The following is a 13,841-nucleotide window of genomic DNA, read 5'->3' on the forward strand; positions in this document are numbered from 1 at the left end:
TCTGCATTCAAGCAAATTCTGGAGATCCCCTAGTCCTCAGAGTATGGCCCAGAGGCCACTAAGATGTCTTTGCTGACCCAGTACTGATCCCTCAAGCACACCGTGAAGCTGGCATCAGGCATGGTTGGCAAGATGTCTTCTCCAATTGCTGAGTGAAAAGCTCCTTCCTCAGCCTGACGTGGATGTTTTGAAGCCGGGAGAGCAAATCCTGGAAAACAAGTGTTTCACCGTTAGGAAAAGGTGGGACATTGAGCTGGTGCTGTTGACAGAGGTTCTCACATGGCCTCACACGCAGCATACGCAAGTACGTGTGTTCACGTACTGTTCATCACGCGTGCGCTCTCTCCTTCTTTCTTTCCCCTTTCTCCCTCAGCTCTCTTTCTTCCGGTCACTTCTTTCTTTCTCTCACAAACCACATTCTGATCACCACAGCCGACTTCAGACGAGCAGAAGAAACCTTGAATCTGCTGTAGCCATCCATCATCTGTGTAGCCAAGGTCACATGTCCTCATCTGCCCACACAGCCTTGTTCTGTGCTTTTCAGAAGAAAGGCCCCCTTTATAACGATTGGATTTCTTCTTCCTTCTTTCCAGAACTGATATCTACCCATGAATTTGAAAAGAAGGAACTGGAAGAAAACTTTGAAAAACTGCGTCTGTCGTTACAGGTTCGTGTCTCCTTTGTTCCTTTGGCTAGAGAAGAGGTCTCAACACTGTGCTCACTGGCTAACACTTATCTGACACCCACTGTGTACTGGAATATGGAAACATACCCCTCATCCTTTAGAATCTGGTCCTCTCCTGACAGAGCTGAGGAAAAAAATACAAAAGCACCAAGAAGCCACTTGTGCCGCATGAATAATGCAGTCAGAGAATGCTAATGAAGTTAATGGAGCGTTTGCTGTGTCGGGGGTACCTGAAAAGTGGGGTGGGGTGGGAAGAGAAACTTCTAGACAAGAATGATGTTGCAAAGGTCGGAATTGCAAAGGTTGGACCACATCCTGGCAGTTTTAAGATGGACTTAGGTTACCTGGAGATGGACAGGATGGAAATCCCTGTTTCTGCCTCTCACTGTCGCACGGGGGCAGGTATTGGTCTCATGTCAACTGAGTTGCCTGGCTTCCTCCTGGTCTTCTGGGGGAGAGTGTGGAGTCTCTCAGGCACATTCATCACCCACCCCACTGCCTTCTGGGGACCTGCCAGCTGCCTTCAAAAGGCCAGCAGCAACCCCAAGGCTAGAGTGAGCTGCCTGGGAAGCTTTGGGGATGGGACAGCTCAGCCCTGATCCCAGCTGGGGAGGTTCTGACTACAAAACATGGCGTTTTAAATGTCATGGTCACTCATGTCTGGAAATTGGGAACACTGTTCCCAGGACTGGAACGTGTGTGCGAGAATCTTGCTTCTTTGGTGACATCTCTGTCATAATGAGCCCGCCCCACAAGGAAAGAATCCAAGGTCACAGAGAGAACATTGCAGAAAAAACAGCTGAGTCCTTGTCTACCATGTTACCAAGTCCCTTCCTCTCCAGCCCCCTGAGGCTGTAGAGTTCTGTACCTCTCCACCCAGCAGAAACTTTTTGAGCTGGACGCTGGTGTATGGAGCATAGACTCACTAAAGCCCACTGTTTAGCGCTACTCCGCACCTGGAGCAACTGCTTGCTTGGGCAGTGAGAGATCCAATCTGCACTCTGTGGGATCTTCCTAGCTCTGGAGCTGGGATGGCGATGCACCTCTGCCAGCCTCAGGTACCTAACCCGTGAAATAGGGCGAACAGTAGCTTTTTCTCCAGACGAGAGCAGATGAAGGAGAGCAAGCTAGGAGGCTGAACAACCCTAGATGGGTTTGCGTGAGAACCAAGAAGAAACGGCTACCACAAGCTGTCCCAGCAGTGCGGCGTTTATTATTAGCGCGCCATTTGTTGACTTCTGAGAGGCCCATGCTGAGTCAGAGCTCTCGAAGGATCTAAAGTAATCGCATGGGTGGAGAATCGTTTCGTCCTGTCTTGACTGCGGCAGGATCCTTCCATCCCTGCTGGTCTGTTTAGAAGAGTGAACAAGGCAGGGAGATGTCAGTTGGATGGTTTAGATCCATCTGAGTAGTGATTGTTTAGTATTTTGTGTTGTTTTGATTTTAAATGGTGGGAAAGAGGCTTACAAGAGATATTTCCTGCCGGGTGGCAGTGGCACACGCCTTTAATCCCAGCACTCAGGAGGCAGAGGCAGGCAGATCTATGTGAGTTCAAGGTCAGTCTGGTCTATGGAGTGAGTTCCAAGACAAGCCAGGACTGTTACACAGGGAAACCCTGTCTTGAAAAACTATAGAGAGAGAGAGAGAGAGACAGAGAGAGAGAGAGAGAGAGAGAGAGAGAGAGAGAGAGAGAGATCCTTAGGTAACTCCTAAGAAGTATGGTAAGGGAGTCAGATAACACCAGAAATTTTATAGTCCATTCTGGAAGGTGAACGCAATGGTGGCATAGCTTCTTCGAAACTGACATTTCGACTCCTTAGCTCATGTGAACGCAAACTCCCACTGGCATCCATATTGTCCGCATATGCTTTTAATGGCAATATGGGGAATTTGCTTCTTAAAAATTAAAGGCAAGTAACTGGAAGAAAGAAAAGAGAGGAAAAGGAACCTTCCCCGGGGAAGTGGGGAAACCGAGGCTCTCTGCCACGGTGAAGGAAGGAAGTAGCCCTGTGGGCTGGCACACACATGGGGCTGTCGTGCAAAGTCACCTCACTTGCGAGCCCCAGCTCTTTCTGATCACTGACTGAGTCGTGTCTCTTGCCGAAGAGTTCACAGAGCCCTTGGCCCCTCCCTGTGTTTTAACCCAGCAGAAATGGAGCCATTAGGGGGACTTGTGGAAAGTGGTGCTGTTTAGTCACAGAGAGTTCAGAGCCACCGGCAAGCACCCTTCTTGTGCTGTGGTGACATCACTGTCACCGTGGCTGAGAGGATCTTCTTAGCCACATTTGCTCTGAAGCTCAATAGGAGCCCAGTGTACCGTAGGCATGTATATCTTCATTCTTTCTGCACACACAGACTGCTGCCACAAGGCGGGGCTGCTTGCTGGTCTAGTGGGGAGAGAACTAAGCTGGAGGAGAAGGGGTGGCTCCCCTCATAGAACAGCCCAGCCCCGAAGTCAGGAAGATGCGTTGAGGGCAGCAGTGAGCCTGGAATGAGAGGATCCTGGGGAAGAGCAGCAGGTCCTCTGTTCCATGGTCTAGTCGGCTTTCTGTTGCTATGATAAAACACTGACCCAAAGCATCTTGCGGAGGAAAAGGTTTATTTGGCTGACAGGTTACAGCCCGTCATCGAGGGACGCTGAGACAGGAGCTCAAGGCAGAAAGCTGGAGGCAGGAACTGATGCAGAGACCTTGAAGTAGTACTGCTCTACTGCCTTTCTTACACAGCCCAGAATCAGCCGCCTAGGGATGGCTCCGCCCACAGTGGGCGGGGCCCGTCCCTGTTCATCACCAATAGAGAAAATACCATGCAATTCAATGGAGGCAGTCCAATTGAAATTCTCTCTTCCCAACTTGTATCAGGGTGTTAAAAACTGACCTGCCCCCTGCTGCCCAACCCATCGGGGGGGACATCTCTTGTTGTCGCTTGCAGGACCAGGTGGACCTGCTGACGTTTCAGAGCCAATCTCTGCGGGACAGAGCCCAGCGCTTTGAGGAAGCCCTACGGAAAACCACGGAAGAGCAGCTGGAGGTAGTCATGACTACCTGGGCCTCCTAGTGGGTGGGGACATGAACTGGCTTCCCCTGCAGTCTTGCCTAGGGACCTCCACACTTGCCTAGGCCTCCACACTGAAGCTGCTGCTGCAGAGGGTGCTGGTCCCAACGGCATTAAGATGTGTACCCGGTGCCTGTCAGCATTTCTCCCCGAGACAGACCGTAACCATAGGTTTCTCCAGCAGCCTGCTATTTCTGCCAAAACCCACAGCATTCGTCAGGCAGGGTCCCTGGGTGCCTATGGTATAAGCTCCTCTCTGGCTGGAGACAGCCCACACCGTTTTAGGCTGGCGCAGGACAGGATCAGCTAAGATGTGAGTTATGAGGTCAGAGGTTAACTTTTTTTAAGAATAACTGGCTCACCTCCTGCCGTCTGATGCAGTGTTGGAAAGAGGCGAAGGTTGAGGATGAGCATCTTCTCCTGAAATACTATGCTGTTTTTTATCCTGTGCTGTCATAGGGCTTCAAGTGCTCTACCACTGAACCAAATCCCCAGCCCCCTCCCCCTCTTTCCCATTTAGAGACAGAGTCTCATGAAATTGCCTAGGTTGGCTTTGAATTTTCCACCCACCTCTCTGTCTCTGCCTCTTTGAGGGGCTAGGATTACAAGCCCAAACTGCCACAGCTGGCTTGAATTTTTTTCAAAGTTTTCTACCTGAAATTCCAATTCCAACCAAGGTCCTGCCTTTTTACTGCTTACATCCACCGACCCTAACATGTCATTCTCATATATGGCTTTTAAAATAGAGGAGAGTATCTTTAATACAATGAAGCATGGTAAATGTCCTTCAACATTTAGGCTTCATACCTGAGTACTGTATTTACTTCATTAAATCCACACTCTTTCCCCTCAAACTCCTCCATGACCCCCTCAACTTCATGACCTCTTCTTTGATTGTTATTGTGACATACACACAGACAGACAGACAGACAGACAGACAGACAGACAGACAGACAGAAACTACGGAGTCCATCTAGTGTTGCTCATATGCACATGTGATTGGGTTTGGATGACCTGTCAGGGGGCTTGTCCCTGGAGAAGACTGATTCTCCCTCCTTCCATAGCCATTGGATGCCCATAGCTCTTCATCTAGGGATGGGGCCAGGTGAGATCTCTTCCATCCACACTGCTTTGCTTGGCTTATCTCCTATGCATGAACTTATGGAACTACTCACAGGCACAGGTGGGACATGTGAGGCCCCAGAGCCCTGTGAATCAAGTCCCCTGGAAGACTGTTCAGAGCCTGTGCTAGCCCAGGAATTCCCCATCGGAGGCGCTGGCACCTGCTCCCTCCAGATACCGTGGGCACACACTGGGGGAGCATGGAAACACCACACTGAGCCTATGCATAGCCGTGGGTCCCAGCGGGCTGTGCCAGGACGCTGTCCTAAGGCGCACCCTCTCTGCCCCTGTAGATTGCATTGGCTCCCTATCAGCACCTGGAAGAAGACATGCAGAGCCTGAAGCAGGTGTTGGAGATGAAGAACCAGCAAATCCACCTGCAGGAGAAGAAAATTCTAGAGCTGGAGAAGCTGGTGAGTCGCTCTTGCTCCGGAGACCAACGGCTGTGACTCTCAGTGTCCTGCCATGACAGTGCTCAGTGGGGCATGCCCCTCCCTGCCTGTTGCTCACAGGTGAACCGGAAACTCACAGTGAGCCTGGAAACCTTCTCACACAGCCAGGGCTCCTGACAGCAGTCCCAGGAGCCTCCTTTTGTCACCTCACCAGTCTCTGCCACACCCTTCCACCACCAAGGCCGCAGCAGGAACTGTTCAGCACTGCTGTGTCCCAGGCCTGGGCAAAGCTCTGTCCTCCCTTTCCAGTAGCTCACCTGGGCAGTGGGTGCTGCCGTGAGCCCAGACGAGAAGCCTCAGAAAGGGACAGTTGCACCCAGCCTGTGAGTGGCTGAGGCCCCGTGGCAACCCTGGTGGAATGTTCCCACATCCTCGCATGACAGAAGGAGCAGAGATAGCAGTCATGCGGGTCCACCTTTCAGAGTCAGTCGCTCCCTGGTACTGTCACCTCAGGGAGTGGGCATCAGCATAGCTGTCTTGGGGGGACAGGAGCATCCTGTTCATAACAAAGTCTCTGTACCTCAGTCCTCAGCTTGGTCCCTGGGAACTAGCCCAGGGAAACCCCTAGGGGTAAACAGGGCCATGTCTTGTCCCCTCCTAGAGGCCCAAGACCCAGGTAAGAGCTAGTGCTCCTAAGAGAAATTCACAGTGTAGAGATACAGACCTGTGTAAGAGTCAGACTTCAATAGAAAATTGGCCCAAAGCCATAGTTTATTAATTTTTTCTTTATTATTTTTTTCATGTTTATTTTTAAATTACATATTTATGTGCATGACTGTGTGTGGGTATGTACATGTGAATGTAATACCTACTGAGGCCAGAAGAGAGCATCAGATCCCTTGGAGCTTGAGTTACAGATAGTCATGTGTGTTGGGAAACAAATTTAGGCCCACAAAGTCATACTTGTTTTTATTGGCTGAGCCATCTCCCCAGCCCCAGCCCCCTTTGTTTATTATTTTAAAATAATTATTTGCTACTATAAAAAGGAAGAGAGAATGTACACATTGTAGAAAATTATAAAGTAAGGTAAACAAAAACAAGGAAATTAAAATATATATTCCAGCCAGGCAGTGACCCACCTTTAATCTCTGCACTCTGAGGCAGAGGCAGGTGGACCTCTGTGAGTTCAAGGCCAGCCTGGTCTACAGAGTGAGTTCCAGGACAGCCAGAGCTACACAGAAAAATCAAACCCCTCCCAGACAAAAAGTTATGTTCCTTCTACATTAACACTTCTCAGAGGTGTATCTTGATACCCCATCATACATCCGTGCACACACACACACAGACACACACACCATATTTTGCCTTTTACAATGTTTTATAGCCCACTTCCAGTGAACAGGTTTTTTTGTTGTTGTTTGTTTTTGTTTTGTTTTTCCAGCTAGGGTCTTGCTGTGTAGTCCATGCTGGTCTGAAACTTGTTATCCACCTGCCTTCACCACCTGGGTACTGAGATTACAGGTGTGTGCCACACATTCAGCTTCGAAGAGTTAGTTCCTGGACACCTCATCCTGGAACATTCGTCTCTGGAACATTCTTTGCAACTGATTTACCCAAATCAGGAGCTGGCCCAGCAGCAGCTGCTGCATTTGGTCCACGCCTTGCTCTCTATCTGCAGGTATCTCTTGTTGCGTAGGTGCATGCTAGACAATGGGACGTTACCACGGTCCTAGGCGGTGGAGGCCACGTGGCTCATTTCAGCAACCCAGCGCCTACCGCAGACCTTAGGGGATGCACTGACCTGATCTTGCCTTGTATCCCAGCCAGGGTGACCCTCAAACAGCCACCCATCTTCCTCTTGGTGACTGGACTGTCTGCATAGGCTCACCTGCAAGCCCCTGGGCTGATCTGGCTATGTTCAGCCATGATCTGGCTTTGCAGGAGGCCTACATGTCTTCCTGTCCCAGGAATCTACTTTCTGCTTCCTGGGAATAAAGATGAAGGCAGGATCGGGTGCCTTGCCCCAGGCCTTGGCGTGGATGCCAAGCCCTAGTCATAGGCAAGCGGCAGTTTTCTATAAAGATTAGCTATGTGAACCGTCAGTGTGTTCCCCTCTTTCACAAGACAGTCCAGGCCAAGGGGCTCACACCAGTCATTATAGCAGCTAGGAGGCTAAAGCAGGAAGATTGCCATGTGTTCCAGGATGGCCTTAGTCACATGACAAGTTCCAGACAACATGGGCTACAAAGTGAACCATACTTCAAAAAAAAAGAAAAGAAAAAGAAAAAGAAAAATCTAAACGTAGAATGAAAGCATATCCCCTAGTGACAGACAGACGTCATGAAGTGGAGAACAGCAGCCACCACAGGCTTTCCCAATAGGACGCCAAGACTTCCTCCCTGTTTTTAAAATTGACCTCTGCTTCTGTATCTTTCATGACAAATAAGAGCCCTAAGGCTTCTAGGCTTCTTTGCTTTGTGTTTCTGTCTGGAAAGGAAAAAGGATGCCCGCAATATGTGGCTCTCCAGCTCTGTTCATTCAGAAGCTCTTGAGTAGCGCAGTGTTCACACTTGGCAAGAGACAGTGATTCGCTACAGATGGCACTGGACTCGCTGGTCAAACAAGGCTCTGGTGGTATCCACAGCTTGTCTCTGACCATGACAGTGACCTGGAACATTCACTGCAAAAACAAAAGCAACAACCAAAAAAAAAAAAAAAAAAAACCAAAAAAACAAATTGTTTAACTGGAACTAGCACTCTCTTCTCTCTCTCTCTCTCTCTCTCTCTCTCATACACACACACACACACACACACACACACACACACACACACACACACATCTGAGATGTGTACTGCACACTGATTTTTTTATACCTACATTGCACTCGGGTATTTTCTGTTCTGAAACGTGAGACGTTGGTCCCTTATTCATCTCACTTGACTTTCTGCCCACAAGGCCACTGTGGAGAACAGTGAAGAACTGTTCCTGGCAACCCCCCAAAGGCCTGTCGAAGCCAGGGCCACTGCCTTGCCGCTGGCCTGCGGGAGTCCTTCAGTAGTGTTCCTCTCCTAGGTGGAGAAGAACATCATTCTGGAGGAAAAGATCCAAGTTCTTCAGCAGCAGAACGAAGACCTCAAAGCAAGGATTGATCAGAACACGGTTGTTACCAGGTGAGTGAGCGCGCCTGGCTTCTGATGACATGTCTTGCTCAGATGGCTTTCCTTGAACATCTGCATCTCCCTGTGTCCAGCCTGAGTAATCTGGCGCCTCTCAAACGATCAGAAGGAAAGCACATGGCTGTGCCCCCTTAGAACACATCCTGGCTATGTGTTACATCCTTCGGCATTCCCTGGGACAAGAGAGTGTAGACCACAGTCACAGCAAATGCTGTGATTGCTTCCTGGAGATTAGGAGAGGGCTAATCAGCAAGGCTAGAAAGAATCATGGCTAGGTGACACCACCAAGATTCCAGAAGCTCAGGTCAGTTTGTCGCTACAGGATCCTCTGTCAGCAGCCTTACTTCCAAGGAAGGATTGGGAGTTACCCTTGACCCCAGCTCAGAGTCGGGTGAAAGCAGGGCTTGGAGGCCAGCTGTAGGCTGTTCTGTTCAGCAGGGCTAAGTTAGCAAGGTTAGTGTGTCATGAGTCTCTTTCTGAGGATCCTCTGTCAGCAGCCTTACTTCCAAGGAAGGATTGGGAGTTACCCTTGACCCCAGCTCAGAGTCGGGTGAAAGCAGGACTTGGAGGCCAGCTGTAGGCTGTTCTGTTCAGCAGGGCTAAGTTAGCAAGGTTAGTGTGTCATGAGTCTCTTTCTGTCCCGCCACCCAGCTCCCAACAAAATGACATGGAGACTTATAATTAATTGTGAAAGCTCAGCCTGTAGCTTAGGCTTGTCCCACTAGCTCTTATAACTTAAATTAATCCATTTATATTAATCTACATTTTTGCCTCATGACTTTTTACCTATCTTTCACCTCGCACCTCCTGTTTCCTCTCCAAGTCCTCTGGCATCTCTCCTATGCCTAGATTCGTCTTCTCTTCCTCTCTCTCCCGGAAGTCCCGCCTAACCTCTTCCTGCCTAGCTATTGACCATTCATCTCTTTACTAAACCAATCAACTTGTTAAAGACATGTCTTCACAGTGTACAAAAAGATTATTCTACAACACTAGTGAGATCCAGGCCTGAGTCCTTTCTCACTCAGCTGGACCATTCTCCTCTGTGCAGCCATGATGTATGATCCTGCGTATATACATACACTCGTGTGCACACACTCCTGTGGACACAGACACACACATGCACACCCCTATACTCATATACTAACACTCACACGTGCATGCTTATACACTCACTGACATGCCACTCGTTCCCATGCCCACACATACCCAATAGCCTTCCTAAGACAGCAAGTGCAGGCATGAGTCAGGAGTTACATCTGGTTGTAAGATGTGTTTGTATTTCCTGTTAATTCCTTGAAGAGGCTGTCATTTTTAAAAATACAAAATGGGCTAGACAGGTGATTCGGTGGCTAAGATCACTGGTTGCTCTTCAAGAGGACCCAAGTTTAATTCCTGGCACCCTCATAGCAACTCACAACCCTCTGTAACTCTAGTTCCAGGGGAATCCAACGCCCTCTTCTGGCCTCCACAGGCACTGCATACAAGTGGCTCTCATGCATGCATGCAGGCAAAACACCTATACATATAAAGTTAAAAAAATTAATTAAAAACATGCAACAAAGTCAGCAACTTAAGCATCATGACATATGTGCACACGCGCATTCGCACGCACACACACACACATACAATTGACTTTTCTTCCACCTTTATCAGCAAACAGTAAATAGGCATCTGTTTTCTGGGTGCCATGCTGAATGCCAGTCGAGAACATAACAGAACCTTGATCCTGCTTTCCAGGGCTTGTGGTCCAGCAGACAGGTAGCTCTACAGCAGAGCTAATGACTTTGGTCACAGAGGCATTGACCCAGGGCAAGAGGTAGTGGCAAGCTATTCCTGGCTGATTGACAGCTGTCAGTCAATACCCTGACCATAGCCACGGACAATCTCCATCTCTACCTCTAGAAGGCAGCCTTTCCTGTGCCCCTCTAGCAGTCTCTGCCCACCAGCCGGCTTTGAGTGTCATTGGTAGGCCTGCTGCCTGACCATCATTCTCTCCCATGCAGACAACTGTCGGAGGAAAATGCTAACCTCCAGGAATATGTGGAGAAAGAGACCCAGGAAAAGAAGAGACTGAGCCGAACCAATGAAGAACTACTTTGGAAGCTCCAAACTGGGGACCCCACCAGCCCGATTAAATTGTCCCCGACGTCCCCAGTGTATAGAGGCTCCTCCTCTGGACCGTCCTCTCCAGCCAGAGTTGGCACCACACCTAGATGACATCGCTCTGCCACCGCCAGGAGCTCAGGCTTCTGTCCATCCGAGGGAGTGCAGGCCAGGTGCTGGCGGCCATCCTGTGCGCATGCTCAGTAGCTGCATGTGCGTCTTAGGCAGTGTCCTCTCTGACCCCCGTGTGAGACCGTCCTGGTATTGACGCTTAGAAAGGTGTAAGCAGCAGAGTCCAGTGTCCCAAAATGTTTTAGTGTAATTAGAGGCAAAAGAGAAACAACTCCAATTGTTCTTGACAGATGAGCTTTCACAGCTGATGTTTAGGTCGGTTACAAACAGCTCCGTTTGGAACACACAAAACCCTCCTTGTACGCCGCGTGGGTATATTCAGACACGTGGGTATACACACGTGGAGATTCTGAATTGCATTTTTTATAACATGATGGGCTGACATATTTTAGTGACAGTCAGCAGTTTTCTAAGTTGTGCCTAAGAATTATTGGGAAATGAAAATGCATTTCTATCTAGTTTCCTGGGAATATTTCTACCCAAAATAGAAGGAGAAAAAAAGACAAAAAAAAAAAGATAGAAGCATTTCTGTCTGCCACCGAGTGGTACCCTGCTTAGCACAAACACCAGCGATTTGTGGATAGTAACTACCTTCGGAGCAATTAGCTTCTTAGTCTATTGAGGTGGAGTCCCTGTTATCCCATTGCAGAATTTAGATGTGACTCCGCCCATCCTGAGAGGATGAAACAAAAGTAGCAGGGCGGGGGGAACACCGAGGGGTCGAGTGGTTTGGCCGATGTTTTTCCCATTAGTGATTCATGATCGTTTCGGAAACACCAGTTTAGCTCCCTCCTCACCCCACACCTAAATAGCATCTCCGAGTCCATCATTAAGCTATTATTGAATCCTCAGGAAGACACGGAGGAGTGTGACCTTTGTAATGAGGGTGAGCATGGACTTGGAGGAAAGCAATACCCTGCATGGTCCATCCTCATGAAGGAAGAATGCTGACAGGGGCCACATTCGACCAGGCACAGATAAGGACGCAGGCTCCTGTCATTGGCTTTCATAGGCAATGCTCCCCCTCCCACCTCCATTTTCAGTTTGGTTCTTTGACTCAACCCCATCACCACCACACATCAAAGATGGCTCAGGGGTTCTAGTCAGGGCTTCCAGAAACCAACCTTTCAGTCTGGGGGTGGGGGTAGGGGGCCCGGTTCTAAAGGTGCTAGATAATGTCCTTTCTGATGGAGGATCACTGGGCTGCCCCTGGCTGTGGTCCCATCTTAGCCCTGGAAGGCTCTCCCAAATAAGGGACGCCAGTGTAACAGGCAGCCAGCGGCCAGCAGCTGCTGGCCTGGTCTTTGTCTCTAAGATGGTAGAATTAGAACATGAAAGGTATTCATGTAGTGCTATGGAAGATTAGAAGCATGACCCACAGAAGTAGTTTATCAGTCAACACAGTGGTGATAATGATACCTTTATTTCCTGTATGTGACAAAGACCCTTCACTTCCTAAGCATGGGCCTGCCTTTGAGCATGTCCAAGATGAGAAGAGCCATTGAGCTATGACAAAAGAACCTGGGGACGGTGTCAGCTTGTCCAAGGACACACATAGCCAACACTGAGGCAAATGTGGTCTACATCCCTCCTGCGGCTCCAAGTCTGGAGGGTTTCCTGCTCTCAGGTGCATGTGACTGTAGCCAATCTCCACGGGCCTTGCCCATTCTGGAGACATCCACAGTAGAGACACACTGAAGAAACAGGTCCTTTGCCTTTGGCTCTGCATGATCCTGGGATACTGAGTTGGGCATCCCCATAAGAGTAGCTCATGCCATGTCAATTCAACACACAGTTCTTTATTCTTTTAGAAGGCCCAACCTGCAGATGTAAGTTTGGTGGCTGCTTAGCTCTCCAAATTAGGACCTGCCTCCACAGCCGCACCTGCGGATGGTGGGTCCTCAGCAATACAGACTTTGATGTGAGTATAGAATGTGGTACAGTATGTTAGACTGTTGTGGTCAAAGTGGTAGCGATGTTAGAGCTATATACCCTCACTAGGTGGACTAGAGCTTTTGCCCTAATCAGCCTTGACCTTGGGCACTTGAACCAATTTCCCCATGGCCCTGGCTTTGTTTCTCCATCACAGACACCTCTCACGTATGGTGCCACACTTGAACTGAGTCCTGAGATTCAGGCGGCCCGAGCTGCTGTGCCTCTTCCATGATCCTTCTGTCTCCATGCTGCTGTGATCTAGACCTCTCAAGCGTGGGAATGGGTGTCTGGCCTCATCCCCAGGCTGGGACACTGCGTCCTCCCCTCCTGCCACAGACAGACCTACCAAACAGTGCTAGGCTCTAAATGGAGCCAGGAGGTCCTACTGACCTGCTCCCACTCCCTCTCCATGGGCTGGGACCAGGTTCTGGTGATGTCAGGATGGGTCTGGGGCTCGGGGGTCTGGTACTCTGGGATTAGTTGAAGGGGGGCACAATATTCTTTTTCCTGCCCCTCCAGTTTCTGTGTTCCCTATTTGTGTTGAACTCTAAAGCTTATTAAAACGAACCTGAGGAATTTTCCATGATATTTGTGTGGTGTGTGTAACTGGAGACATGTCCCATTCAGGCTCGAGATGCTGGACAATGAAGCAAAGGTATTTTTATACCCCTTTCTGGGTGTGCCAGAGTTGACTGCCACCAAGAAAAGTCTAGCGACTCCTCTGCTCCCAGACTCAGCAAGTCCAAAGTTTGTACTTTCCCAGCAGCCCGCCAACTGGGAACCAAGCACATGATCATACGGGCTTATTCCTACCCAAGCCAGCACAAGTGGTCAGGTACACATCCGTCTGAAATCAGCCACTCTTCCCACCTCACCAGCCGTCCACTGTGGATTATGGCCATGTATGCAACCTAGCCTGACCCCACAGTGTCCCACAGGTGCTGGCCTTGCCTGGAGGGAGTCACGAGGGAGACCCAAATTTTCCAGTTCACCGTATTCATTTTGGCGGAATGTGTGGGAATGGCAGAGAGACCGTAACTAGGGGTTCCTTGGTTCATGGCACTTCCTGGCCCCACGACGAAGCCCCCAGGGTCTCCTGAAGGCCAGTCAAGCTTCCCAAATTATTGATAGAAACCTAATGATTGATGCCAGGCTTATCACCAGGTTCCGAACTCTTAAGTTTCTCCAGGGATATAGTGTGTCCCCACATTTTAGTAGCCAGTGTCCATTGTTCTCATCCC

At 49.5% G+C, this 13,841-nt stretch overlaps 1 protein-coding gene across 5 annotated transcripts in view; it reads left to right on the forward strand.

Annotated features, from left to right (window-relative positions):
- Nucleotides 1–13,186, forward strand: part of Mtus2 (microtubule associated scaffold protein 2) — a 372,456-nt gene extending 359,270 nt beyond the window's left edge. For all 5 annotated transcript variants that reach the window (XM_085685182.2, XM_048418727.3, XM_085685184.2 and 2 more), the window contains 5 exons: nucleotides 594–667; nucleotides 3,617–3,715; nucleotides 5,155–5,274; nucleotides 8,327–8,424; nucleotides 10,434–13,186. In XM_085685182.2, coding sequence (XP_085541308.2) covers nucleotides 594–667; nucleotides 3,617–3,715; nucleotides 5,155–5,274; nucleotides 8,327–8,424; nucleotides 10,434–10,647 — 605 coding nt within the window. In that variant the 3' untranslated portion in view covers nucleotides 10,648–13,186. The remainder of the gene's footprint in view (nucleotides 1–593; nucleotides 668–3,616; nucleotides 3,716–5,154; nucleotides 5,275–8,326; nucleotides 8,425–10,433) is intronic.
- The last annotated feature ends 655 nt before the right edge of the window (nucleotides 13,187–13,841 follow it).

Source organism: Myodes glareolus, chromosome 2, assembly GCF_982192425.1.
Source record: "Myodes glareolus chromosome 2, mMyoGla1.1, whole genome shotgun sequence".
Classification (NCBI taxonomy): domain Eukaryota; kingdom Metazoa; phylum Chordata; class Mammalia; order Rodentia; family Cricetidae; genus Myodes; species Myodes glareolus.